The following is a 27618-nucleotide window of genomic DNA, read 5'->3' as shown; positions in this document are numbered from 1 at the left end:
GTTCACACCCAGAGTCCTCACCCACTCCTCATATGACAAGCCCTTCAACCCCGAGATCATTCATGTGAATCTCCTCTGGAGCCCCTCGAAGACCAACACATCCTTCCTTAGATATAGGGCCCAAAACAGCTCACAATATTCCAAATATGGTCTGACTTCAGCCTTATACAGCTTCAGCAGTGCTTCTCTGCCCTTGTGTTCTAGCCCTCTTGAATTGAATGCTAATATTACATTTGCCTTCCTAACTGCCAACCCGAACCTGCATGTTAACCTAAAGAACATCCAAAGTCCTTTTGTGCTTCAGATTTCCAAAGAATTTCCCTGTTTAGAAAATAGCCTATGCCTCTATTCTTCCTACCAAAGTGCATAACCTCTTACTTTCCCACATTGTATTCCATCTGCCACTTCCTTGCCCACTGTCCAAGTCCTTCTGTATGATAAACACCACCTCCAGCACTACCTATACCTCCACCTATCTTTGTGTCATCTGCAAACTTAGCAACAATGCCATCAGTTCCTCCATTCAGATCATGGGATAACTTAATTACTGGACCCTTCAGGGCAGACAGCGAAAGCTGGTAACTCCTTATTGTCAGTGCAGGAATCTATAACCATCAGCAAAGATAGTCAGTTCTACTTACATTGTTACTGCAGCCACCTCGATCTGGCTGACGACACACATTTGCCTCCTCACAGTAGGATCCGTCACCTTCATAGTTTGGCTTGCAAACACAGCTAGAGGGATATCAAGCAGCGGCCATTTAAAAGTGAAAGCGTACCTTGAATCAATCGGTTTATTGTGCTCACTGCCACTTTGGTCAGAATTGATGCTTGCAGCAATTATCCAACTCTCACTCAGCTCAGCTGCCAACGCTCACACTTTTGAGTCAGAAGATTGTGGGCAATTTTGCAGAAAAATCAAAGCTGTCTCTCTTGTGGAGTATTGAGGGAGTGCTGCAAGGTCAGAAGCATGCCCTTCTGACTGGAAGTTAAAAAGTGGTCCTTTTGCCCCCTCAGGTGAATGTAGTAGATCCCATGGTAAGAGTTTTGAAGATGTGCATGTTGGAACTGCAGCAAGTAACTCACCTCCTCACTCCCCAAAGCCTGTCCACCATCTACAAGGCCCAAGTCAGGAGTGTGATGCTAAAATCTAACTAAAGGACTAATACATTTATGACACCTTGTTATGTTGTTGAAATACCCCAAAATACATTTGGGTGGCTCAGTGGTTAGCACTGCTGCCTCACAGAACTAGGGACCGGGGTTCAATTCTACCTGTGAGTGAATGTCTGTGTGGAGTTTGCACATTCTCCCCACATCTGCATGAGTTTCCTCCCACAAATCCAAAAATGTGCAGGCGAGGTGGATTTCCCATGTTAAATTGTCCACAGTGTGCAGGTTAGTACGATAAGCAATGTTTAATAAGTGGGCTGGGTCTGGGCGAGATGCTCTTTGGAAGGTTAGTGCAGACTCAATGGGCTGAATGGCCTCTTTCCACACTACAAGGATTCTGTGATATTTGGGGCATAGATAAGAAGAATAGCTGAGGTCTTCTCCCCAGAATAGGGGAGCCCAAAACTATAGGGCATAAATTTAAGGTGCGAGGGGAGAGATTTAAAAGAGACCTGAGGGGCAACGTTTTCACACAGAGGGTGGTGCGAATATGGAATGAGCTGCCAGAGGAAGTGGTAGTACAATTATAGCATTTAAAAGACATTTCGACAGGTACATGGATAGGAAAGGTTTAGAGGAATATGGGCCCAATGGAATGAGTTCAGTTTAGGAAATCTGCTCAGCATGGACAAGTTGGACTGAAGGCCTTGTTTCCATGCTGTATATCACTGTGGCTCTATGTCTCTAAATTCAATTACTTGTCATTGGAGTATGACCCTTCTTGATGAACTGGCAACAGTTCCAAGAAATTAGTTCACCAAAGTCTCAGAAATGAGAGTAATGTCCAAGCAAGCCTAGAAACATGAATCCAGGAGGCCTGTGATGAGTTGTTGGGGAATGGGTAGGCACAGAAATAATTTCTAAATGGCTAAGCCTGTGGTGCACAAGGTATTGAAGGTTGAGTCTCATTGTCATTGAAGGTGTTTTGCTCCAAATGAGCACAGTGTGGGGAGCTCTGTTGTCTCCATTTGCTTAAGATTATGGGCAGCACGGTGGCACAGTGGTTAGCACTGCTGCCTCACGGTGCCAGAGATCTGGGTTCAATTCCCGCTTCAGGCAACTGTCTGTGTGGAGTTTGCACATTCTCCCCGTGTCTGTGTGGGTTTGCTCCGGTTTCCTCCCACAGTACAAAAATGTGCAGGTTAGGTGACTTGGCCATGGGAAATTGCCCGTAGTGCTAGGTGAAGAGGTAAATGTAGGGGAGTGGGTCTGGGTGGGCTGCTCTTCGGAGGGTCGGTGTGGGCTTGTTGGGCCGAAGGGCCTATTTCCATGCTGTAAGTAGTCTATTAAAGAAAAATTATGCCTTTCACATTAGTTAACGCTTCTCCGACGCTTCAGCCCACAGTACCTGAGGCTCCCATTCTTGTATTCGCAGTTGGCATGGGCATGGCAGAACTGAACACTGGGTCCGCAAGGCGTGGTCTGTCTCTCACAGAAGACTCCACTGTATCCCGGCACGCAGGAGTTAAACTTACACGCACCGTTGCCAGTCATCCTGTTGTTGCATTTCCCATGAACACATTGGCAGGCTACAACAAGGTTAAAAAGAAAGACCAGCTTGAGAGCTCAGTGGAAAAAGTAATCGAGGATTATTACAGAGCTCAAGGCATCAGGAACAAACTTACTTTGGTCACAGTTTGGTCCATATTTGTGAGGGTCTGAACACAGGTGACACCTGGAGCCCGTGAATTTGTCATCGCAAAGACATGCGCCATTTCCATCTAAACCGTCTGCACACTGAGCAAAACAACATGGGCACACAGATAGACATTAGAATTTGGAATTTATCACCACAAAGAACCACTGAGGTAAAAAGCATAGATTCATTTAAGGGGAGTCGAGATAAATAACTAAGTGGATGAAAGAATGGAGGGATACTCAGGATTAAATAGGAAGGAAGGAGCTATGTAGCAACTCTGCTATCAGTGCTGTACTGTCACCTAGATCTCACTGAGGAATAGAGTTGTTAGATTGGAAGGATTCTGAAAGCTTTGAAGACAAACTTTGAAATATGATACATAAAGGGTATGTGTACAGAGCTTGGAAGATGGAGTGTATAACCACATTGATACACTGACAGCACGGTGGCTCAGTGGTTAGTACTGCTGCCTCACAGCGCCAAGGACCCGGGTCTGATCCAAGTCTCGGGCGACTATCCGTGTAGAGTTTGCACATTCTTCCCATATCAGCGTGGGTTTCCTCTGGGTGTTTTGATTTCCTCCTAAAGTCCGAAGATTAGATGAAATGGCCATGCTTTAAAAAAAATTGCCCATAGTGTTAAGGCATATGTAGGTGCATTAGTCAGAGGAATGGCTCTGGGCAGGTTACTCTTTGGAGGGTCTGTGTGGACTTTTTGGGCCAAAGGGCCTGTTTCCATGCTGTAGGGATTCTATGATCCAGCTACATCCTATGAATTTGGACAACTGAAAGATGACCTAAGAAATCATAGGCTTGAGAGATCCTGGAGTGAGAGCATATCTGCTGACAGAGGAGAAACTTACTCTCAGAAAGCTATCAACATGTGCAGAAGCTCTGAGACCATCAGTCACCAGCTGTAGTACATTAATGGGAGAACGGATGAGAATAGTATTATATTCCAGGCCAAATGAGAACAACATCATGGGGAACAAAAGGAAGACAGATTTCAGAAGAGCCAACAGAAAGATCAAGGGCAGGCTGTAAATATTGCAGGGGCCATCACCCAAAAGAAAGGAAAGTTTATCCAGCATGAGGGAAGCAGCATTCTAACTGCAAGAAATGGAATAACTTTTCACATAAGTGCCGAGCTAGAAAGAAGCAAGGAAAAACTTATAAAGGTGGATGCTGGAGGATGTCGTTGGACAACCCAGTCTCCACCATAGAAAGGTTTGGACAGTTCAGGTCAAAATGGTGTGTGTCCATTAGAATCATAGAATTCCCACAGTGTGGAAGCAGGCCATGTGGCACATTGAGTCCACACTGACCACTGAAAAGCATCCTGCCCAGACCCACCTTATCCCTCTATTTCCCACGGCTAGCCTGAACATTTCTAGACTGTGAGAGGAAACCAGAGCACCCAAAGGAAACCCATTCAGACACAGGGAGAATGTACAAACAGTTACCCGAGGGTGGCACTGGCGTTGTGGGGAAGCAGTGCTAATCACCATGCCAACCCCAAGGATATGAGGTAACACAATGTCTTATGAGGAGAGATTGAACAGTTTAGGCCTAAACTGGCTGGATTATGGAAAAATGAGAGGAGCAAATAGATGTACATAAAATGCAAGAGGGAACGGACAAAATAGCACTGAGCAGATATTTCCCCTTGCAGGCGACCTAGAACAAGAGGTCTTAGTTTTAGGATGTATTTTTGGTTTCTTTTCCCCAGGGTGGGGGGATTTCAAGTCCATGGGCATATTTTTAAGGTGAGAGGAGAAAGATTTAAAAAAGACAAGGGGGCATTTTTGTTTTACACAGAGTATAGTTCGTGTGTGGAATGAACTTCCAGAGGAAGTGGTGCATGTAGGTATAGTTACAACATTTAAAAGTGGTTGGCTAAGTATATGAATAAGAAATGTTTGGAGAAATATGGGCCAAGTGCAGGCAAGTGGGACTAGTTTAGTTTGGGATTTTGTTTGATGTGGATTGGTTGGACTAAAGGGTCTTCTTTCATGCTATATGACTCTTTGATAATGGATGGTTGAAGCACATCCATGCAAGCCATTGAAGGGTTGAATCTAGTCTGAGGAAAGCAAGAGAAGCGCTTTCCTGGACGGACAAGAATCATGAGATTAGGCACCATACCAGCCAGTGTAATAGCTTGCTCTTCATTACAATCAAAGAGCTAGTTCATGATATACGACAAGAATGGTTGAAGATTGGAATAGACCTCTTCACTCTTGACTATTATTCTGGCTGCTTGGAGTTAGACTAGTTGACCTGAATGACTACCAGTGATTTTGTAGAATGTTTGAAAGCGTATATTGTGATAAGTGATAATGACTCCCAATTCATGAGTGAAGAATTCAAGTGCTTGACTAGGATTGGGAAATTCAGAACCAGACATCATCGTCACACCATCCCCAAGCAAATCAATCATCTCGGTCTTAAATGGACAACTCCTTATTCTGAGATTACAGCTTTTGGTCATAGACTCTCCCTCAAAGGGAAAAATAACCTTTGCATATTTACTCGTCAGGCCCCCCAAGAAACATTGGGTTTATAAATTCACATTAAGAAATGCTTTGTTCTGTAATTCCTACCTGACCATTGCCTGAACAGGGGTTTTGGAATCCACCTGGACATTGTCGGCAGTCTGGACCATAGAATCCTTTGCAGCATTTTGGTATCTAGAAACCACGTCAGGAAAGCAATTGCGAAGAATGGTCATACTCTGTAAATACTACACACATACATACACAGACACACACACACAGACACACACACACACATACACACACACAGACAGACAGACAGAAACACACAGACAGACAGACAGACAGACAGAAACACATACACACACAGACCGACACACACATGATTCAGCTTCTTGGTGATGGGGCTGAAGGTCCTTTCAAGGAGTTACAAAAAACAGGTTTGTCAAATATGATTTCTCTTTTGTAAATCCATGTTGACTTTGCCCAAACAACTTGCAATTTTCCAAGTGCAGTTATCACATCCTTTACAATATGGATGTCAGGCTAACAGGTCCACAGTTCCCCAGCTAATTTGCCTGTAGGGTCCTTCTATCTCTCTCTATTCTTAAATAATAGGGTTACACTTGCAAACGCGCACAATCTCAGAAAGATGATCACTATTGTATCCACCCTGTCTCACTACCACATTCAACACAAAGATCATCGGGTCCCAGTCAATTTGCAGTCCCATCATGTTGTTTAGTAGTATTTCTTTCTTCACTAAGACTAATTTTAGACTGCTGCTACACCACTGTGAAAGATCCCTACTGTTCCATCCCCCGCCCTCAGTTTGGGAACTCTGACCACAATGCCATGTTTCTTCTCCCGGCTTACAGGCAAAAGCTCGAGCAGGAGACACCCTCGCAGATACAGGTCCAGTGCTGGTCAGAGGAGGCAGAGGATCAACTCCGGTGCTTTCTGGAATTGGCTGATTGGGCCAAGTTCAAACAATCCACAGGTATCTTGGACGAGTACGCCACCACCATCACAGACTTTATCAGTGAGTGTGTGGAGGACTGCATACTGAGGAAGTCAATGCGGGTGTTCCCCATTAGGAAACCTGGGTAAATCAGGACATACAGAACCTGCTAAAAACCAGGTGAGAGGCCTTCAGATCAGGAGACCCACTCAACTATAAGGAATCCAAGTATGACCTTTGCAGAGCCATTAAGACAGCCAAGGACCAATACTGATCCAAACAAGAGACCCAGACAGACACCCGGCGACTATGGCAAGGTCTGAATGACATCACAGGTTCTAAAAAGAGACAGTGCAAGATAGCAGACAATGACACATCCCTCCCAGATCGTCTCAACACCTTCTATGCTCGCTTTGAGCAGAACTTCGGTGGAGAGGTAACACCTATTCTGACAAGTCATGACGAACCTATTCCAACGGTCACTGGATCAGAGTGAATCCTTCATGTGAAAACAAAGAAAGCAATGGGACCAGACGAAGTACCAGGCCGTGTGCTCAGATCATGCACAGATCAACTGGCAGAGGTCTTCTCAGACATCTTCAACCTCTCTCTGCAGCAGCCACGGTCCCTGCCTGTTTCAAGAGGGTCAATATCATCCCTGTGCCTAAGGTAGCTCATGCAGCATGTCTCAATGACTACCACCCAGTGGCCCTAACTTCGGTGGTCATGAAGTGCTTTGAGAGGCTGGTCATGGCATTAATCAACTCCAGCCTCCCCACTACTCTTGACCCACTCTAATTTGTCTATCAGACCAATAGATCCACGTTAGATGCCATATCACTTGTCCTTCACTCCTCCCTAGAACATTTTGACACCAAGAACAACTACATAAGAATCCTACCCATTGGCTAGAGTTCAGTCTTCAACACTGTTGTCCCCTCAAGACTGATTACTAAACTTAGTGATCTTGGACTAAGCCCCACACTCTGCAACTGGATCCTCAGTTTCCTGACTCACAGGCCACAATCAGTGAAGTTTGGGGACAATATTTCATCCTCACTAACACTCAATACTGGAACCTCCCAGGGGCACATACTCAGCTCTCTGCTGTACTCACTGTATACCCATGACTGTGTTGCCAAATACCAGACTAATGCCATTTACAAGTTAGCTGATGACACCACCATAGTCGGTTGAATCTCATATGGTGATAAAACAAACTACAGACGGGAGGTGGAAGACCTGGAAAAATAGTGCCTGAGAACAACCTAGCTCTCAATGCCGGCAAAACCAAGGAACTTTTTATTGACTTTCGGTGGGATGTTACACAGCACAGAGGTGGAATGAGTGGAGAGCATCAAGCTCCTGGGAATGGTCACCCACAACAAGCTTTCTTGGACTCTTCAAGAGTTACAAAGCCCAACAATGTATCTTCTTCTGATGCAGCTGAGGAAATTTGGCATGATGGCGAATACCCTTGCCAACTTTTATAGATGCACCATCAAGAGCATTCTGTCTCGATGTATCACTACCTGGTATGCAAACTATACCATTCAAGATCGGAGACGGTTACAGAGAGTGGTGAACTCGGTCCGGACAAACCTCCCATCTATAGAATCCATCTTCCAGGCCCGCTGTCAAAGAAAGGCCGCCAGCGTTCTCAAAGATTCATCCCACTCTGGCAATGTTTTTCTACAATCTCACCATCAGGGAGAAGGTAAGAAGCCTGAACACACGCACCAGCCGGTTTCGAAACAGTTTCTACCCAACTGTTGTAAGAATACTGAATGGACTCACAAACTCTTAACATTCGCCTGTACCTGTGTTTTTGTTTTTGCCGCTGTTTACCTATTATTTACTATCTATGCTACTTAACTCTGTGATCTACCTGTATTGCTCACAAGACATAGCTTTTCACTGTGCCTCGGTACACGTGACAATAAATTCAATTCAATTCAATTCTTTCACTTCTTCATTCTCACTGGTCCCTCAGTTCTCTAGTATTTCTCAAAGATGTATTGGATCTGAGAAAATTATTAGATCTGAAACCTCACAACTGCTCAGACTCTGATGGGTTTCATCTTGGGGCCTAAAAGATGTGGCTGCTGAGATAATGGATGCGTTGGATTTAATTTTCCAAACGTCCCTAGGTTCTGGAAAGAACCCAGGAGATTGAATAATAACAAAGGGAATTCCTCTATCCAAGATGGAAGAGGGACACACAGAAGGAAACTAGAGGCTGAACATCTGTCGGAGGGAAAATGTTGAATTCAATTATAAAAAGATTACAGGAGGAGACTTGAAAAATCTCAGTGCAATTGGAACCCGTTAATATAGTTGTTTGAAAGGGAAGTTGTGTTTGGCCAATTTATTAGAATTCTTTGAGGAAGTAACAAGCAGCAGACATAAAAGGAGACCTATAGATATAGGATACTTGGATTTCTAGAAAGCATTCAGCAAGCTGCCACATCAAAGGTTATTACACAAAATAAGTCCTCACCATGTAGGGAGGATGAGCATGGATAGAGGATTGGTTAGCTAACAGGATGCAGAATGGATAAGTGGAGTACCACAGTAATCAGTGCTTGGACCTCATGTATTTATAATCTATATTAATGACTTGGATGATGGATTGAGGGAATGGTTGCTAAATTGCTGATGACATAGAGAAAGGTAGGAGAGTGAGCTGCAATGAAACCATTTGAAGGCTGCAAAGGGATATTGACCGTTTGACGGGCTTGTGCACAAAACATCGACTCTCCTGCTTCTCAGATACTGCCTGACCTGCTGTACTTTTTCAGCACCACACGTTTTGACTCTGACTTTCTAGCATCTGCAGTCATAGAATCACAGAGTCATAGAGATGTACAGCACAGAAACAGACCCTTCGGTCCAACTCGTCCATGCTGACCAGATATCCTAATCTAATCTAGTCCGATTCGTCAGCACTTGGCCCGTATCCCTCTAAACCCTTCCTATTCACATTCCCATCCAGATGCCTCTTACGTGCAGTAATTGTACCAGCTTCCACCGCTTCTTCTGGCAGCTCATTCCATACATGCACCATATCTGCATGACAAAGTTGCCCCTTAGGTTCCTTTTGTATCTTTCCCCTCTCACCCTAAACCTATGCCCTCTAGTTCTGGACTCCCCACCCATAGATCTTGTCTATTTATCCTACCCATGCCCTTCATGATTTTATAAACCTCTATAAGGTCATCCCTCAGCCTCCAACGCTCTAGGGGAAACAGCCCCAGCCTATTCAGCCTCTCGCTCCAGCTCAAATCCTCCAACCCTGACAACATTCTTGTAAATTTTTTCTGCACTCTTTCAAGTTTCATAACATTCTTCCGTTGGAAGGAGACCAGAATTGCACACAATATTCCAAAAGTGGCCCAAACCAATGTCCTATAAAGCCGCATGACCTCCCAACTCCTGCACTCAATACTCTGACCAATACAGGAGCAGCAGTCCTCACTTTCTCCCAGTTAAGTGAGTGGGCAAAAATTTAGCGTATGGAGTAATATGCGGTAAAACAAGAACAGTTGTTTTACTTTGGCATCATCATTCCCTCTGAGAGCCTTGCAGCTGCCCGGAGGACCTGCATGTGCCAATTAGCAGGCTAACGCATTGACTTTTACGTTGGAGGTCGTTGCTGTGCTCAGGGGTTTGTACAGTGGAAACAAATTCGGGGCAATCATAGCACGGCAGGAACAATAAGCAAACTGTATCGTTTAACTGAAGAGGGAAATATAGAACATTGGAGTACACAGGATCTGCTACCTGAATCCCAAAAACAACCCAAGGCCTAACAAATAATTAGGAAGACAATAGGATGTTACAAAGGGAATGAAATATAAAAGTAGGGACATTTTACTTCAACTGTTTAGGGCCTTGGTGAGGCCACATCTGAAGTATTTTGTACAGTTTTGGTCGCCTTATTTAAAAAAAGGTTTTCGCAGGTTCACCATCCTTTGAGAAGAAGTATTTCCTCATCTCAGTCCTAAACGACCTACCCTATATCTGGAGTTTGTGTCCCCTGGTTCTAGTTCTCCCCACCCAGAGGAAACATTATCCCTGCATTTAGTCTGGCCAGCCTTCTTATACAGTTATAGAGTTGTACATCATGGAAACAGACCCTTCGGTCCAACTCATCCTTGCCAAACAGATATCCTAAATTAATCTACACCTATTTGCCAACATTTAGCCCATATCCCTCTAAACCTTCCTATTCATATACCCATCCAGACGCCTTTTAAATGTTGTAATTGTAGCAGCCTCCACCACTTCCATACACACACCACCCTTAGGCCCCTTATGTCCCTTTTAAATCTTTCCCCTCTCATCTTAAACTTATGCTCTCTAGTTTTGGACTCCCCTATATTGGGAAAGGCTATTCACCCTATCAATGCCTATATGATTTTATAAACCTTTGCAAGGTCATCCCTCAGATTCCGACACTCCAAATCCAACCTATTTGACCTCCCCTAGTAGCTCAAACCCTCCAACCCTGGCAACATCCTTGTAAATCTTTTCTAAACCCTTTAAACCCTTTAACATCTTTCTTATAGCAGGGAGACCAAAATTGAATGCAGTATTCTAAAAGCAGCCTCACCAATGTCCTGGACAGCTGCAACATGACAGCCCAACCCTATACTCAATTCACTGACCAATAAAGGCAAGTCTACCAAACACCTTCTTCACTACCCTGTCCACCTGCAACTCCACTTTCAAGGGACTATGATGCTGTGCTCCAAGTTCTTTTTGTCGAATTTTTACGTTTTAATCAGATTCCTCTTATCTGTCTAAACCCGACTGAATACAATATTTTTACTCATAAATGGTGCTTCCTGTCATCCTCTGTATCAGTGTCATTACGAGACCCGTAAAATCCTGTCCTCTGAGTTCAAGTTCTACCCTGGCACTTTACATTCTGAATGTTCATGATATTGGTTTCTACTTACAATTACTGTTTCATTGCAGTTTCTGCTGCAGCCTTGTGTTGGCAGTCTCAATTCTATAAACTTGCTCATGTAAACGCAGCCATGGGTAAAGGTGTCCTAAATCAGACAGTAAATCACAAAAACGGCAGTTTAAGTTCTTGAATTGCACAGAAACAACATAACAATCCCGATATCTGCGTTACCTTAGTTACACGGAAGACATATCTGATACAAAGTGCTTCATAACTTCAAGAACGTAAAGAGAATAGGCTTGATTAGATTATTGATGCATGTGGGGCTATCCTTAGTGAGGAGGGGGAAGAATATGAGGGAGAAGACAGAAAGTTCATTTATAATGAAATTAATAACACACATAGATCTCCTTCACTCCACTATTGGTGGTCATGCCTTCAGCCCTTTAGATGTTATGCCCTGGAATTCTCTCTTTCAATCTCTCTGCTGCTCCATTTCTCTCTTTTATCTCCCCTCCTTTAGAAAACAATATTCCGCGATGGCGGAAGGTAAATGAAGGGATAGTAGAATCAGCAACTGGGGCAATGGCTTGACTTTCAGGAGTGAGGCCCCCAACTTCCCCTCAAACAGGCATCAAGTGCCTTTCAATGAGACATTAGCCCCTCCCAACCATAGGCCTAATATTGGTGACAGCATGTTGAAGCCCCTAAGTGGGCATTAACTACCCTCTTAAGAACCTTAACTGTTGGAGGAGAAAGGAAGATTGTTCACTTTCCATCACAGGTTTAAGATGGAGATGGAGGGAGACAGAATCTCCTCCTCCTCCCTGAATAAATACTCTCCTGCCCCTAGCAAACTCACCAAAATGAAAGGGGTCAAATCTCCTTCCATGCTTGCCGTCAGTTTTTCTGTAATTACATGTGTTTCTACCTTGAGGGTGCTGCCTAAATGGAGAGTGTTTGTTCTTAATTTTTTTTAAATGAGATGCTTCCGTCTCTTATGATTAAATTCCCTACAATGTGGGAATAGGCCCTTCGGCCCAACAAGTCCACACCGACCCTCTGAAGTGTAACCCACCCAGAGCCATTTCCCCTCTGACAATGCACCTAACACTATGGACAGTTTAGCATGGCCAGTTCACCTGACATGCACATCTCTGGATTGTGGGAGGAAATGGAGCACCCGGAGGAAACCCACACAGACAGGGGGAGAACATGTAAAAAGACCTATGCTGGTCTTCAGGTCAATGATCAATATTGAAACCTCCTATGTAAACACTTAGAATATGAATTCTCCTGTAGATAGCAGGATCATTACAAACATTGACCAGTCAGACATCCTTCTGTAACTTCCACCTTCACCTTGTTCAGAACAAAACACATTTACCAGATAAATGTGCACAAGCCTAGAAACCATTAACTAACTGATTAAATCAGCATGTCATTTGTTTACTGTAATTACCCAAATTATCACTTACCATTGGAGCCATTCCAGGTGGACAAGAGCTGAGAAAAATTTTAGCACAACTTCCACAGGAACCCTGAACAACAAAAATATAATAACGAGTGTAATGCAATCTATCGCACAGGAGCCACACACGTTTTTAAACCTTACTATGATAACCCTGTCGTTCCTAAGAAGGTCAAGGCACAAGAGATAGTGGAACAGGCAGTAGGGCACTGAACAGAGTGCGCACTAGTGTGGGGTAGTGACTGGAACAGGCAGTAGGGCACTAGCAGAGTGGGGACTAGTGTCAGGCAGTGACTGGAACAGGCAGTAGGGCACTGAGCGGAGCGGGGACTAGTGTCAGGTAATGCCTGGAACAGGCAGTAGGGCACTGAGTGCAGTGGGACTAGAGTCAGGCAGTGACTGGAACAGGCAGTAGGGCACTGAGTGGAGTGGGAACTAGTGTCAGGCAGTGACTGGAACAGGCAGTAGGGCATTGAGCGGAGTGGGGACTAGTGTCAGGTAATGCCTGGAACAGGCAATTGGGCACTGAGTGGAGTCGGGACTAGAGTCAGGCAGTGACTGGAACAGGCAGTAGAGCACTGAGCAGAGTGGGGACTAGTGTTTGGTAGTGACTGGAACAGGCAGTAGGGCACTGAGTGGAGTGGGAACTAGTGTCAGGCAGTGACTGGAACAGACAGTAGGGCACTGAGCGGAGTGGGGACTAGTGTTTGGTAGTGACTGGAACAGGCAGTAGGGCACTGAGCGGAGTTGGGACTAGTGTGGTGTAGTGACTGGAACAGGCAGTAGGGCACTGAGTGGAGTGGAGATTAGTGTTTGGTAGTGACTGGAACAGGCAGTAGGGCACTGGGTGGAGTGGGGACTAGTGTTTGGTAGTGACTGGAACAGGCAGTAGGACACTGAGTGGAGTGGGGACTAGTGTGGGGCAGTGATTGGAACAGGCAGTAGGGCACTGAGTAGAGTGGGGACTAGTGTGGTGTAGTGACTGGAACAGGCAGTAGGGCACTGAGTGGAGTGGGGATTAGTGTGGGGTAGTGACTGGAACAGGCAGTAGGGCACTGAATCGAGTGGGGACTAGTGTCAGGCAGTGACTGGAACAGACAGTAGGACACTGAGTGGAGTGGGGACTAGTGTGGGGCAGTGATTGGAAAAGGCAGTAGGGCACTGAGTGGAGTGGGGATTAGTGTGGGGTAGTGACTGGAACAGGCAGTAGGGCACTGAGTGGAGTGGGGATTAGTGTCAGGCAGTGACTGGAACAGGCAGTAGGGCACTGAGTGGAGTGGGGACTAGTGTGGGGTAGTGACTGGAACAGGCAGTAGGGCACTGAGTGGAGTGGGGATTAGTGTGGGGTCGTGACTGGAACACGCAGTAGGGCACTGAGTGGAGTGGGGACTAGTGTCAGGCAGTGACTGGAACAGGCAGTAGGACACTGAGCAGATTGGGTACTTGTGTCAGGCAGTGACTGGAACAGGCAGTAGGGCATTGAGCGGAATGGGTACTAGTGTCAGGTAGTGACTGGAACAGGCAGTAGGGCACTGAGCGGAATGGGTACTAGTGTCAGGTAGTGACTGGAACAGGCAGTAGGGCACTAAGCAGAGTGGGGACGAGTGTCAGGCAGTGACTGGAACAGGCAGTAGGGCACTGAGTGGAGTGGGGACAAGTATGGGGTCGTGACTGCAATAGGCAGTAAAGCACTGAGCGCAGTGGGGACTAGTGTCAGGTAGTGACTGGAACAGGCAGTAGGGCACTGAGCGGATTGGGGACTAGTGTCAGGCAGTGACTGGAACAGGCAGTAGGGCACTGAGCGGAATGGGTACTAGTGTCATTTAGTGACTGGGACAGGCAGTAGGGCACTGAGCAGAGTGGGGATTAATGTCAGGCAGTGACTGGAACAGGCGGTAGGGCACTGAGCGGAGTGGGGACTAGTGTGGCGTAGTGACTGGAACAGGCAGTAGGGCACTGAGTGGAGTGGGGACTAGTGTCAGGCAGTAGGGCACTGAGTGGAGTGGGGACTAGTGTCAGGCAGTGACTGGAACAGGCAGTAGGGCACTGAATGGAGTGGGGAACTAGTGTCAGGCAGTGACTGGAACAGGCAGTAGGACACTGAGCGGATTGGGTACTAGTGTCAAGTAATGACTGGAACAGGCAGTAGGACACTGAGCGGAGTGGGGACTAGTGTCAGGCAGTGACTGGAACAGGCAGTAGGGCACTGAGCGGATTGGGGACTAGTGTCAGACAGTGACTGGAACAGGCAGTAGGGCACTGAGCGGATTGGGGTCTAGTGTCAAGCAGTGACTGGAACAGGCAGTAGGGCACTGAGCGGATTGGGTACTAGTGTCATTTAGTGACTGGAACAGGCAGTAGGGTACTGAGTGGAGTGGGGACTAGGGTAGAATAGTGACTGCAATGGGCAGTAAGGCACTGAGCGGAGTTGGGACTAGTGTCAGGCAGTGACTGGGACAGGTAGTAGGGCACTGAGCGGAGTGGGGACAAGTGTGGGGTCGTGACTGCAATAGGCAGTAAGGCACTGAGCGCAGTGGGGACTAAATTTAGATTTAGATTACTTACAGTGTGGTAACAGGCCCTTCGGCCCAACATGTCCACACCGACCCGCCGAGGCGCAACCCACCCATACCCCTCCATTTACCCTTTACCTAACACTACGTGCAATTTAGCATGGCCAATTCACCTGACGTGCACATCTTTGGACTGTGGGAGGAAACCGGAGCACCCGGAGGAAACCCACACAGACACGGGGAGAATGTGCAAACTCCACACAGTCAGTCGCCTGAGTTGGGAATTGAACCTGGGTCTCTGGCGCTGTGAGGCAGCAGTGCTAACCACTGTGCCACCGTGCCACCCATTAGGCAGTGACTGGAACAGGCAGTAGGGCACTGAGCGGAGTGGGGACTGAGGTGGAATAGTGGCTGGAACAGGCAATATTGTACTGAGCGGAGTGGGAACTAGGGTGGGCTAGAGAGCCGATGGCCATTGCACTGTGAATGTTCCTTGGGTGTGTGTCTGCTCCACGTCTGACCATCTGCAGGTTCAATGCAGATCTGTGATTCCTGGGCGCCTGCACGGTCATGATGGGATAAATTGCCTCCTGCTGTGCTGAAGATGTAGAAACAGTGTCTAATGAATACGTAGATATGCTGTGATGAACTGTGACCTCAGTAGTCATGTGATAGGACTCTGCCAAATGGTTGGAATTAATGTAGCTGTGAGCAAAGAGCTTTGCTGCTTTATCATCAAGTAAAAATTGTTAATAAACATTGTTTAAAAGAATGTTACAAGGTTGGCCTTGTATGAAGATGACACTAACCTATTAAAACAGTAACCATTCACTGATATTATATGGATATGTATTTGCATACTACAGAAATTGCCAAATGCTTCATTATTTTGACTTTTGGAATCTACTGGAATCACATTTGTTATTGGCATCTCAAGAATGTGTTAGCTATCTACATTTGCAAGTAACTGTTGGCTGGTTAAATACATTAGTACAAATCTTGATTTGGGAGTGAGGCAGTAAGGTAGGTATAGTCCATCAAGGCAAAAAGTAAAAATTAAATTCAATACAAACTTGGAGTTATAACTATCATTAATTATTATTAAAAGCCATCTGGTTCACTAATGTCCTTTCTGGAAGGAATGTCCAAATTTGCCTTTTGATCTGAAGAAGAGTCATTGGACTAAGAGTCATAGAGTCATTTAGCATAAAAACAAACCCTTTGGTTCAACCAGTCTATGCTGACCAAGTTCCCTAAACTCAACTCATCCATTTTGTCTTAATTTGGCCCATACCCCTCTAAACCTTTCCTATTCATGTACCTGTTCAAATGTCTTTTAAAGGTGTAACTGCACAGTTGATGCAGGTACAGTTCATTCCACATACAAACCACCCTCTGTGTGAAAACATTGCCTCTCAGGTCCCTTTTAAATTCTTCTCCACTCACCTTAAAAATATACCCCCCTAGTTCTGTTTCTCTCTCCACTGCCTCTGGAAGAAGCTGTTCCGAGGAGAATAGTTAGATTTATGTACATCAACTTCCAGAAGTCATTTGAAGAAGTGCCATACAACAGACATAAGAATAAAGTTAGAGCTGATGGAATAAAAGGTTCAGAGGCAACATGGACACAAAATTGGTTTAGTGATAGGAAACAGAGAGTAATGGTTCAGATTATTTTTCAGACTGGAGGAAGACTTCATAGAATCATAGAATCTGTACAATGTGGAAGCAGGCCATTCAGCCCATCGAGTTCATGCCAACTCGATGGGCTGAGCATCCTACCCAGACCCACCCCATCCCTGTAACCTTGCATTTCCCACGGCTAACCCACCCAGCCTACATATTCCGGGACACTATGGGCAATTTAGCATGGCCAATCCACCTAAACTGCAGATCTTTGGATTGTGGAAGGAAACCGGAGCACCCGGAGGATACTCGCACAGACACGGGGAGAATGTGCAAACTCCACACAGACAGTCACTTGAGGCTGGAATCAAACCTGGATCCCTGGCGTTGTGAGGCAGTAATGCTAACCAGTGAGAAGTTTCCCTGAGTTAGTGTTGAAATACTTGCTTTTCCTGATATATTTTAATGGTCTAGATCTGGGAGTACAGGGCATTGTTTCAAAATTTTCTGATAATATGAAACTTGGAAGCATTGTAAACTGTGAAGAGAATAGCATTAAACTTGAAAAGGACATTGACAAATTGGTGGATTGGATGGACGGGGGCAGGTGAAGTTCAGTGCATAGAAATGGAATGTGTTACATTGTGAGGAAAAACATGGAGAGACATAATGAAATAAAGGACACAATTGTAATGGGAATGTAAGAGCGAAGGACCTTTATACATGTGCATTAGCCATCAATGGTAGCAAACAGCAGTTAATAAATTGGACAGTATCCTAGGCTTTATTGATAGGGTCACATGATTGAAGAGGTTATGTTGAACTTGTTAAGACACTAGTTTGGCCTCAGCTGGAATGTGTGACCAATGTTGGATTCTGCACTTTCGGAATGTTGCATTGGAGAGATTGTAGAAGAGATTCACAGGAATAGTTCCAAGGATGAGGAACTTCAGTTCCAAAGATAGATTGCAGAACTGGGGCTGTTCTCTTTCGAGAAGGAAAAACCGAGAGGAGATTTGGTGGGGGCATTCAAATTCAGGAATGGTCTGGTCAGACAGCAAACATTTCCTGATCTTGTACCCATTGTATTTATATGATGAGTCCAGTTCAATTTCTGGTCAATGGTAACCCCAAGGATGTTGATAGTGAGGGATTCAGTGATGGTCATGCTATTGAATGTCAAGGGTTAGATTGTCTCATTGGCAATGGTCTTTGGCTGGCATTTGTGTGGCACAAATATTAGTTGCCACTTGTCAGCCCTGGATATTGTCCCAAGTATTGTTATATTGGTGCAGCATAAAATCTTCCTTTAGGGAGAGCACCAAAAGGCTAAAGCTTTCTCTACCTGGTGGGTGTCTGTGCTTTGTAGAAGCCACTATCATGGGAGCCAGGGAACATAGGCAAAGGCCTGGTGATTCACAACGTCCCAGAAATCTTTTGCTTTGGGTGGGGTTGGTGATGAGAAGGTGCTACTGCCACATTTTCTAACCTCAGGCAGGTAAGTCAAGGTCAATGATTGGACCCCTCATGATGAGTTGGTCTTTGGTCTCAGATCAGGGACAAAAGAGAGATCCTAGCTCAGGAAATCCCTCATTGCCAACACAGACAGAAGTTTCATTTCAAACCTGGCCTTGAGGTAACTGACAAAGTGGATTTCGGTTCCTGCTTCTGCCCACTCACCAGATCTAGACAGACAGTTCGCGGAAATTGGACTGTTTCCCAAACTACACTCTTGACCTTTCAGAAAATGACAAGCACACTTCAACTAATGTTGCGTCGTTTCCAGCTGTTACCTTGGTAACCCTGTACGTTTTGTCATCACATCTATGTGGAAGGATTGGGACGATGGATGGAGGAACTAGGACACCAGTCAAAGAGTATATCCTGCCATTCTTGCCAAGTATATTTGTGTCATCAACAGCTGCACCATGGTCCCCCAGCAAGATCTGCCCCTGTGAAAGAGATAAAAAAGACTCACCATTTATATCGCACTTTTCAGGATCTCTGAACATTGCTCAAAGCATTTTATAGCTGCCATGTTAGGCTTAAAAATGGTATCTCCAAATTAGATTGTTAAGGGTTAATTATTAAGGATTAATTGGACATGGCAATAATCAATTGGAGAAATATACATTAAAAACATGCTCAGTGTAAAAGCAGCCTGTTTTGGCTGGAAGGTAACTGCAGTGATCTTGCCTTGTCTTGGGGACAGACTGATTTGTAACAACAGAAGACCTGGAAAATTGACGTTTCGGGTAAAAGCCCTTCATCAGGAATTTGCCCGAAAAGTCGATTCTCCTGCTCCTCGGATGCTGCCTGACCGGTTGTGCATTTCCAGCACCACTCTAATCTAGTTAAAAATCACACAACACCAGGTTATAGTCCAACAGGTTTAATTGGAAGCACACTACCGCATCTCGGAATCATCACTCTAATCTTGACCCTGATCTCCAGCAACTGCAGTACACATTTCGGCCTGCTTTGTAACACACCTGGGCCTATTTGCTTCACAAACGAATGCTTAGTTAAGGGACTTAGAATTGGAAATACAGCACGTAATATGAGATTCAGAATAACGTTGATATTTGGGACCTTTTACTATTGGACTGGGGTTCGTGGACCTGTGGAAACTGAGATAGAGCTCCAAGTGCTAGCTGTAAGCCAGTGGGCAGAAGACAGTGAGACTCACTTGTTGTATATGTGTAAAGCAGACATAGATTCACTTAATAGTTTGCATCAATCTAAAACAGAGTAAGCTAATAAATTTGCTTTGTATGGAAGTCCACATGTCTTCTTTTATTCATTTTGATAAGACCTTAAAAGAACCTATTAGGCACTTTCAGCCAAACAATACAATAGTCAATAAAATACTTTTGGAGGGTAGTTGCTGCTATAACATAGGAAAGACTTAGTGTGCTGCCACAAGCATCAATGTGTTCATTGACAAGATAATCTGTCTGCGTCATATTGATTGAAGGATGAATATTAGCCAGGACACCATGGATAACTCTCTTGCTCTCCTTCAGAACCAGTCCCACAGAATCCTCCTCATTCATCTGAAAAGCAGCATGCCCAACAGCGCTGCAATGTCGAAGGGAAGGTTTTGAGATAAAGGCCAGTCGATTCAAGGCACCAAGAAACATTCCTGGTGGCAAAATACAGGACTAATACTCCCATTTCCTACCTCTGGCAAGTAAGTCAAGAGCAGGGCTCGGACTTCTGTGCTGACCCTACTTCAATGGTGAGTCAGGCTGGTCTTTTCAATGCCAGCCTATTGTGTTTATGATAAAGGCCTTGAGCAGGTCTTGAACTTGGAAAGCTCAGAGTTGGGACTGCTGTCAACACAGCCACAGCTGACACAAATGATAAATGCTACATTTTTGAAGCAAATCAACAAGATTGCTGCACTCACATTCCACCAATATTTGATTCATCCATGAATGGAAAAGCATCACTGTGGTCACATTATCTTGGGAGCACCTAAGGCACTGTACATTTCCATTTCTTTATTTATGTTTCACATGAGAAATAATACACAAGGAGTGCTCATGTTTTGTTCTCAGTGTGTATATTGTTATTTATATGTGTATGTATGTATGTAAAATGCTTGGTGGTTATACAAAGGAGCCTCAAGGACCACCTTAACTTCACACTCTCAGCAAACTGCACACCACTCAAAACACTGACAGCATTAGATCATGGTGGGATGTATTAGGTCCCTCATAATTCAAATGGGAATGAAGCAGAGAATGAGAAATACAAGCACAGATAGAATTGAGATTCCTGGGCTTTGGTGGCCGAATTGCGAGAGCTTGTGGGTACTCCAGGTCCTTCATTAACCACAATTTGTGTGGCACCAGCTGGGTAAGAGAAAAAAAACTAACAGTTGACTCAATAAATGTAATTTCTGGATCAAAATCCTGTATTTTCCTCATGAATATCTCTGTTAGAACACCTTCAGTACTGGAGCTAAGTAATTTTTGTATTCATTCACTAAATGTGAGTATCTCTGAAGAGGTCAGCATTTATTGCCAATCCTTAATTGTCCTGGAGAAGGTGGTGATGAGTTGCCTTCTTGAACCTTGGGATTTAGATAGATCCAGAGGGTTGTTAGGGAGCGAGTTCCAGGATTCTGACCCAGTGATACTGAAGGAACAGCAATATGCTTCCAAATCTGGACAGTGAGTGGCTTGGAAGGGAATTTGCAGGGGGTGGTGTTCCCAAATATCCTCTCCCCTTGTCCTTCTGGATTGGTAGAAGTTGTAGGTTTGGAAGATGGTTTTGAAGAAGTCTTGGTGAATTTCTGCTGTACATCTTGTAGATGGTACATACAGCTGCTACTGAGCATCAGTGATGGAGGAAGTTTAAGGTTCAGGATGGCAGACTCCCACTTTCCCAGTGACAACTATGGATGAGCTATTATTGACAGATTTGTTAGTGTTCCTCATCTTTCCTGATTTTTGTTGAAATCAATGGGAATAAGAATCCGGAGAGAGGTTAGATAGGCTGTCATTTACATTTCACACTGTACCATCACACAAAGTTCTAAAGTTATATCAAAGTAGATGGCCTGTGTTGTTTACTTACAACCTTTTCTGATAAAATAAAGTACATTAAAACAAGTGAATGTAGGCTTGGTACTGAGGAAAGGATTGACTTACATTGTAGCTCACATTCAATGTCACCCGCTGATTTGCTAAGCTCAGGATGGTGGGTGAAGAGAGAAGACTTGAAACTTCCAGCTGGTTTATACAGAAGAAAAACAGTGTGAGGAATAAATCACTCTTGTTCAGCTAATTCAATATGCCGTTTTCATTGCTTAATGTGCAACCTTCTCTATGTTTGGGAGACCACATTCAGAATGGGTGTTAGCTGTGTCTAAATCTTTCATCCTGTCTGCAATAGCCCTGGTGCTCAGCTGTTTGTAACTTCCCATTTTAACAAACACCTCTGCCTCATTCTCCCTTCAACATCCCTGTCCCTGATCTTGTACACAAGAACAATCTCAGGATCAATTTTAGCATTACCCTTCCACTGGGTTACTGCAATTTGTGACATTTCTGTCTTTGCCATCCATTATAATCAGCGATGACAATGTCAGATCTTTGATAAAGATTTACAGTTGACCCTAATCCCCTGACTTTTTACTGCAAGTATTTCCCAAATGCTCTTTTGAATGCATTGCAAGATCTGTTTCCTCTATTGAATTGAATTTATTGTCACGTGTACTGAGGCACAGTGAAAAGCTTTGCCTTGCGAGCAATACAGGCAGATCACAGAGTTAAGTAGCATAGATAAGTAGATAATAGGTAAACAGCGGCAAAAACAAAAACACAGGTACAGGCGAATGTTAAGAGTTTGTGAGTCCATTTAGTATTCTAACAACAGTTGGGTAGAAACTGTTTCGAAACCGGCTGGTGCATGTGTTCAGGCTTCTGTACCTTCTCCCCGATGGTAGAGGTCGTAAAAAAACCTCTAGCCTTTCAAACATTGTATTTCTGATCGCTATATAAAAATTAATTCCTCATACTGCATGCATTCTGAAGGTACTGTATAGTCTTCACAGCACATAATAATTTTAGACCATAGCCACTGATCCCATTTCATCGGACAGTGCATACTAGCATTGATTCTGATGTTGCCGTTTACAGCTTGACTCGAGTGACCAGTTATCAGCACCACACTATAGGAAGGGCGTGAGGACATTGGAGAGAATATAGAAAAAGTTTACAGGAATAGTTCCAGGAATGAGGAGTTTCGGATTTGAAGAAAGATTATAGAAGCTGGGACAATTCTTCCTTGGACAAGAGATGACAGTGTGCAGAAATGACTGAAGCATTCGAAATCACAAAAGGTTTGCGCAACAGAGAAAATAGTGAGTAAATGTTTGCACTGGGGTGGCAAAGTGGCTCAGTGGTTAGCACTGCTGCCTCTCAGCACCAGGGACCTGGGTTCAATTCCAGCCTGAGGTGAGTGTCTGTGTGGAGTTTGGACATTCTTCCCATGTCTGTGTAGAGTTTGAACATTCTCCCCATGTCTGTGTGGAGTTTCCTCTGGCTGCTCCAGTTTCCTCCCCCAGTTCAAAGAGGTAGAGGTTAGGTGGACTGGCCATGGTGTGCAGGGATGTTCAGGATAGGTAGATTAGCCACAGGAAATACAGGGTGACATGGATAGAGTGGGTCTGTGAGGGATGCTCTTTGGAGGGTCGGTGTGGTCTTGATGGGCTGAATAGCCTACTTCCAACACTGCAGGATTCTATGATTTGAAGTAATTCATCAAAGAAGCAGAAGTGATATGAGGGAAAGAAACTTCCTCATTGAATGTGTGATCCGGGTCTGGAATGGACAGCCTGAGTGTGTGGTGAGGCAGGTTCAATTAGTGCTTTCAAATGGGAATAGGATGGTTATCTGAAAAGAAAGAAAATACAAAACTACAATGGCACTGAGTGAACGCTCATTTGGAGAGCCATCATACACACAATGGGCTGTGTGGCATCTTTCTGTATGGATCTGTTCTGTGATTACCTCTTGTTTTTTGTTCCTTTTAGCTCACGCAATCATCCATTTTATCATTTAACCCTTCCTGCCTTTCTTCTTTACCAAAGGCCATCTCCCTCTTGTTCCTTCATCTAATATCTTCATCACACTTTCCTGCCTCCCCATCTTTTACCCAAGTTCTCTGTCCACTTCTAAATTAGTTTTCCTTTCCGATGAAAGGTCATTGAAACATTAAAGTTGAGGATGTGTTACGGAAAAGCACAGTAGGTCAGGCAGCATCCGAGGAGCAGAAAAATCGACATTTCAGGCCAGAGCCCTCCATCAGGAATGAGGCTGGGAGCCTCGGGGGGAGGGGGGAGAAATAATTCTGTTTCTCCACAGATGCTGCCCTAACCAGCTGAGTTTTTCCAGCATGTTCTGTTCTTATTGCAGATTTCCAGTATCCATGGTATTTTTTTCTTTTGGCTTTTTATTTCCACAAATGTTTTCTGAGTAAAGAAGAACTCACCTCAGTCTTAGGAATAATGTGATGTTTCACCAACTCCTTAAGCTTCTGTTTTCCCTGAACAGGAAAGAGATGATGTTACCAATGCACACAAAAAAGTTCTTATACTGCATAGAACAGATTACTACATACATAGAGAGGGGCACATTTCAAAAATTATACTTTCAGTAGGCAGACTCATGGAGCTTATCATTCACCTATATTCACAAACTCAGAAAAGAATCCCATTTAAACAAAAGATTTGCATTTTGATGGCCATCCATCTGAAATGAATTGACTCTAATTTCTTCCTGATCTTCTGAGTATTTTCAGCATTTTCCTGTTTTATTTCAGATTTACAGCATCTGAGGTATTTTGCTGGTGCTTTTTAGAATGCCTTTCTTATCCTTATAACATGCTAAAGTCCCTCATGGTGAATGAATTATCTTTGAAGCACAGTCTCTGCTGTTTTGTTGACCAAATAAAATTTCCCACAGCAACAATTATTGATTTGTTGATTTATTATTGTCACATGTACCTAAGTACAGTGAAAATATTTGTTTTGCGAGCAGTACAGGCAGATCATATCAAACAAGGACATACAGATCAGAGGGTGTTTAGACAGAGTGAGGCATAAAAGGTTATGAATGCAGAGGAGGTGCATAGAGCAGTCTAATAATAGGAGGGAAGGACCTCCTTTCGGGAGGGCTGATCAAGGGATAAGTTTCATTAGGACAATGGGGCATCTCTACTGCTCTTCTTCCATGTACTGAGATTCTTATATCTATCTCAACAGGGTGATAGGTCTTGGTATCATCTGATATATGGCACTTTGACAGTGAGATAGTGTCAGTGTATTAGTCATGGCTGCCTAGGTTACGTGCATAAGGCTCAGAAGTGGGCAGCACGGTGGCGTGGGCAGCACGGTGGCACAGTGGTTAGCACTGCTGCCTCACAGCGCCAGAGACCCGGGTTCAATTCCCACCTCAGGCTCCATTGTGTGGAGTTTGCATGTTCTCCCCGTGTCTGTGTGGGTTTCCTCCGGGTGCTCCGGTTTCCTCCCACAGTCCAAAGATGTGCAGGTCAGGTGAATTGGCCATACTAAAATTGCCTGTAGTGTTAGGTAAGGGATAAATGTAGGGGTAGGGGTATGGGTGGGTTGTGCTTCGGCGGGTCAGTGTGGACTTGTTGGGCCGAAGGGCCTGTTTCCACACAGTAATGTAATCTAATCTAAAGAAGTGAGTCTTGAATCATGACCTTTTGTGCCTAAGTCAAGGTTGATACCAAAATAAAGTACTCAGACACCCCATTTTAAACATGCAATTAAATAACTCCAAGGGGTGAGAGAAACCATAGTTTCTGTGATTACACAAACTGGCAATTTGCTGCTTCTGCAAAAGCTGATCCCTTGCCAAAGTGCCAGACAATATGCCAACAGACCTCCCTGCGAAGAGGTACGCATTGCAATAAAATCTCCATGTCAGAAATCTATAATTTTGTTACCTCTGCTGAAAGCAAATAATCCAATCCTCCATCTTCCATCCCGTCCAGGGCACTACTGCTTGGGACGAAAACTGTATGTGGTCCAGAGGTCTCGAGGAGTTGGTTAAGATCACATTTCTGTTTGTAAGAGGATATTGTGAATGAAGGGAGTTCTACAGAAAGCCACCACGAGGCATTGTGTACTGAGCAGAACAAGCTGTGTAGGTGAGCTGTGGCCATTATTAGTTTTCTTACTTCAGTATAAGAGTGGCATTAACTGGTTGAAGTTCTGACTTAAGGAAGCCAAAAGGAATGCGGTTTTTGAGAAGACAGTTGAAGATATCATTAGTTATTCTGAAAAGTTGCGATATCCTGTTTGACGGACTCTTACCTGCAGTAATTCCATGAACCTCTTAAACTTTCCATTTTCTGAAATTATTGTGTACAGGCTTTTCTGAGGGAGCAAGGGAAAAACACAACCTTATTAATCACTTGGCCAAACAAACCTGCCCAACATTGGATACAAATCAAGAGGTCGTAAGAATCATAGAATCCCTACAGTGTGGAAGCAAGCCATTCAGCCCTTTGAGTTCACACCAACCTTCTGAAGAGCATCCAACCCAGAACCACCTTCAACCTCCACCCCCATCCATGTAATCCTCCCCTAATCTGCACAGCCTTGGAAACTAGGAGCAATTTAACATGGCCAATCCACCCTAACTTGCACATCTTTGGTCTGTGGGAGGAAACCCACATAGACATGGGAAGAATGTGCAAATTCTACACAGACAGTCGTGCAAGGGTGGAATCAAACCTGGGTCCCTGGCGCTGTGAGGCAGCAGTGCTAACCACTGAGCCATTCCTATAAGATAGAAAGATTTTCCTCTTTAGCTCAGGGAAGTGGAATTGATCAGAGCTGAAACATGAAAGGGTTAAATTTGAGCACAGGCTGGTCTTGTGTATAGACGATTTACAGGTGATCTTATCGAGGTGTTGAAGTTGATTACAGGAATTGACAGGAGAGAGAAAGATAGAAGATGTTCTCCCAATGAGGCGGCAGACCAGAATAAACAGATACAAGTTTAAAGCAGGCTGTTTCTGGGTGAGGGCGACAAGAAGAACTGCTTTACACAAGTTGTAATGAATCTCTGGACCTCTGTCCTCCTAAAAAGCTCTTGAAGCTCTGGATCAATTGGAAATGTTGAAATTTAGACTAACGGCTTCTTGCTGTGCAAGGGCACTGATGGATATACTACCAAGTCAAGGAAATGGATTGGACTGAATGGAAAAACAAGCTGAAGGGGCTGAATGGCCCAGTCCTGTGATGCTACATACATTGAGCAGGTAGAGAAAATCAAACAGGAAAGGTTGCATGTGAGGTGCACTCAGATTTTCTGTCTGCTTAAGTTAAAGTGGCAAAAGACATGGTAAGACTCACATAAAAATACAAGCGCAATTCTGCAAATGCTGGCGATCTGAAATAAAATCTGAAAGTGTTGGAGAAACTCAGTAGCATGTGTGGACAGGGAGAAAGTGAGGACTGCAGATGCTGGAGTCAAAGTCGCAAAGTATGGCGCTGGAAAAGCACAGCAGGTCAGGCAGCATCCGAGGAGCAGGAGAATCGACATTTCGGGCATAAGCCCTGATGTACGGCTTTTCCCTGAAATATCAATTCTCCTGCTTTTCGGATGCTGCCTGACCTGCTGTGCTTTTTCAGCACCACACTTTTTGACTCGGCATGTGTGGGCAGAGAGACAAGAGTTAACATCTCAAGTCCAGTATGCCTCTTCTTCAGAATGGAAAGGGGTTGTAAAGTGGTGGTTTTAAAGCTGTTGACAGATGTGGAGGAGGAATGAGTGGAACAGATTGTGAGAGTGCTCAGAGCTAAAGACCAAGGCTGTGATAATGGTCACAATAAAGAAATCATGGGCTGGCGATAGGCCATAGAGTGGGGTTCACATGGTCAGGGGATAATGGAGATGGGTGAAAGGGTGGAAGGGGAGGATTCCTGTTCAAAGAGGTCAGCGAAGACGATGAAAGATGAGTTCAGTGTTATTTGGTGCCCAAAATTCTTTGAGTTGGGGATGTAAAGATATAGAACAAACTTCTTTGCTTAGCACAGATCGTTTGTCATCAGAGAGGAAACATCAAAAGAACCCATGATCTGCACCCATTTTACACTCTATCTCTCCTTTATTACCATAAGCACTGTCTTTCCATTTTGCTCAGGATATCTTCACAATCTGCTCCACTCGCTCTTCCTCCCCGTCTGTCAATCACATAAAAAGCACAATTTTCCAACACCTTTCAGTTCTGATAAAAAGCCATGTTGGACTTGAAACGTTAACTCTGTTACATTCTCC

The 27618-nt window shown here is 44.5% G+C and overlaps 1 protein-coding gene across 1 annotated transcript in view; it reads right to left on the bottom strand.

The window, feature by feature from the left end:
• The window catches only part of stab2 (stabilin 2), a 181790-nt gene that overhangs the window by 106205 nt on the left and 47967 nt on the right, over positions 1 to 27618 (bottom strand). Inside the window, exons 14-24 of the mRNA XM_043709921.1 lie at positions 25647 to 25709; positions 25277 to 25393; positions 23798 to 23851; positions 21454 to 21534; positions 18586 to 18744; positions 12661 to 12723; positions 11232 to 11327; positions 5415 to 5501; positions 2799 to 2910; positions 2522 to 2702; positions 642 to 735 (exon numbers count right to left, since the gene is read on the bottom strand). Of these exons, the coding sequence (XP_043565856.1) occupies positions 642 to 735; positions 2522 to 2702; positions 2799 to 2910; positions 5415 to 5501; positions 11232 to 11327; positions 12661 to 12723; positions 18586 to 18744; positions 21454 to 21534; positions 23798 to 23851; positions 25277 to 25393; positions 25647 to 25709 (1107 nt within the window). The remainder of the gene's footprint in view (positions 1 to 641; positions 736 to 2521; positions 2703 to 2798; positions 2911 to 5414; positions 5502 to 11231; positions 11328 to 12660; positions 12724 to 18585; positions 18745 to 21453; positions 21535 to 23797; positions 23852 to 25276; positions 25394 to 25646; positions 25710 to 27618) is intronic.

This window comes from Chiloscyllium plagiosum, chromosome 19 (assembly GCF_004010195.1).
Source record: "Chiloscyllium plagiosum isolate BGI_BamShark_2017 chromosome 19, ASM401019v2, whole genome shotgun sequence".
NCBI lineage: Eukaryota > Metazoa > Chordata > Chondrichthyes > Orectolobiformes > Hemiscylliidae > Chiloscyllium > Chiloscyllium plagiosum.
This window is presented reverse-complemented; position numbering and strand designations above follow the sequence as displayed.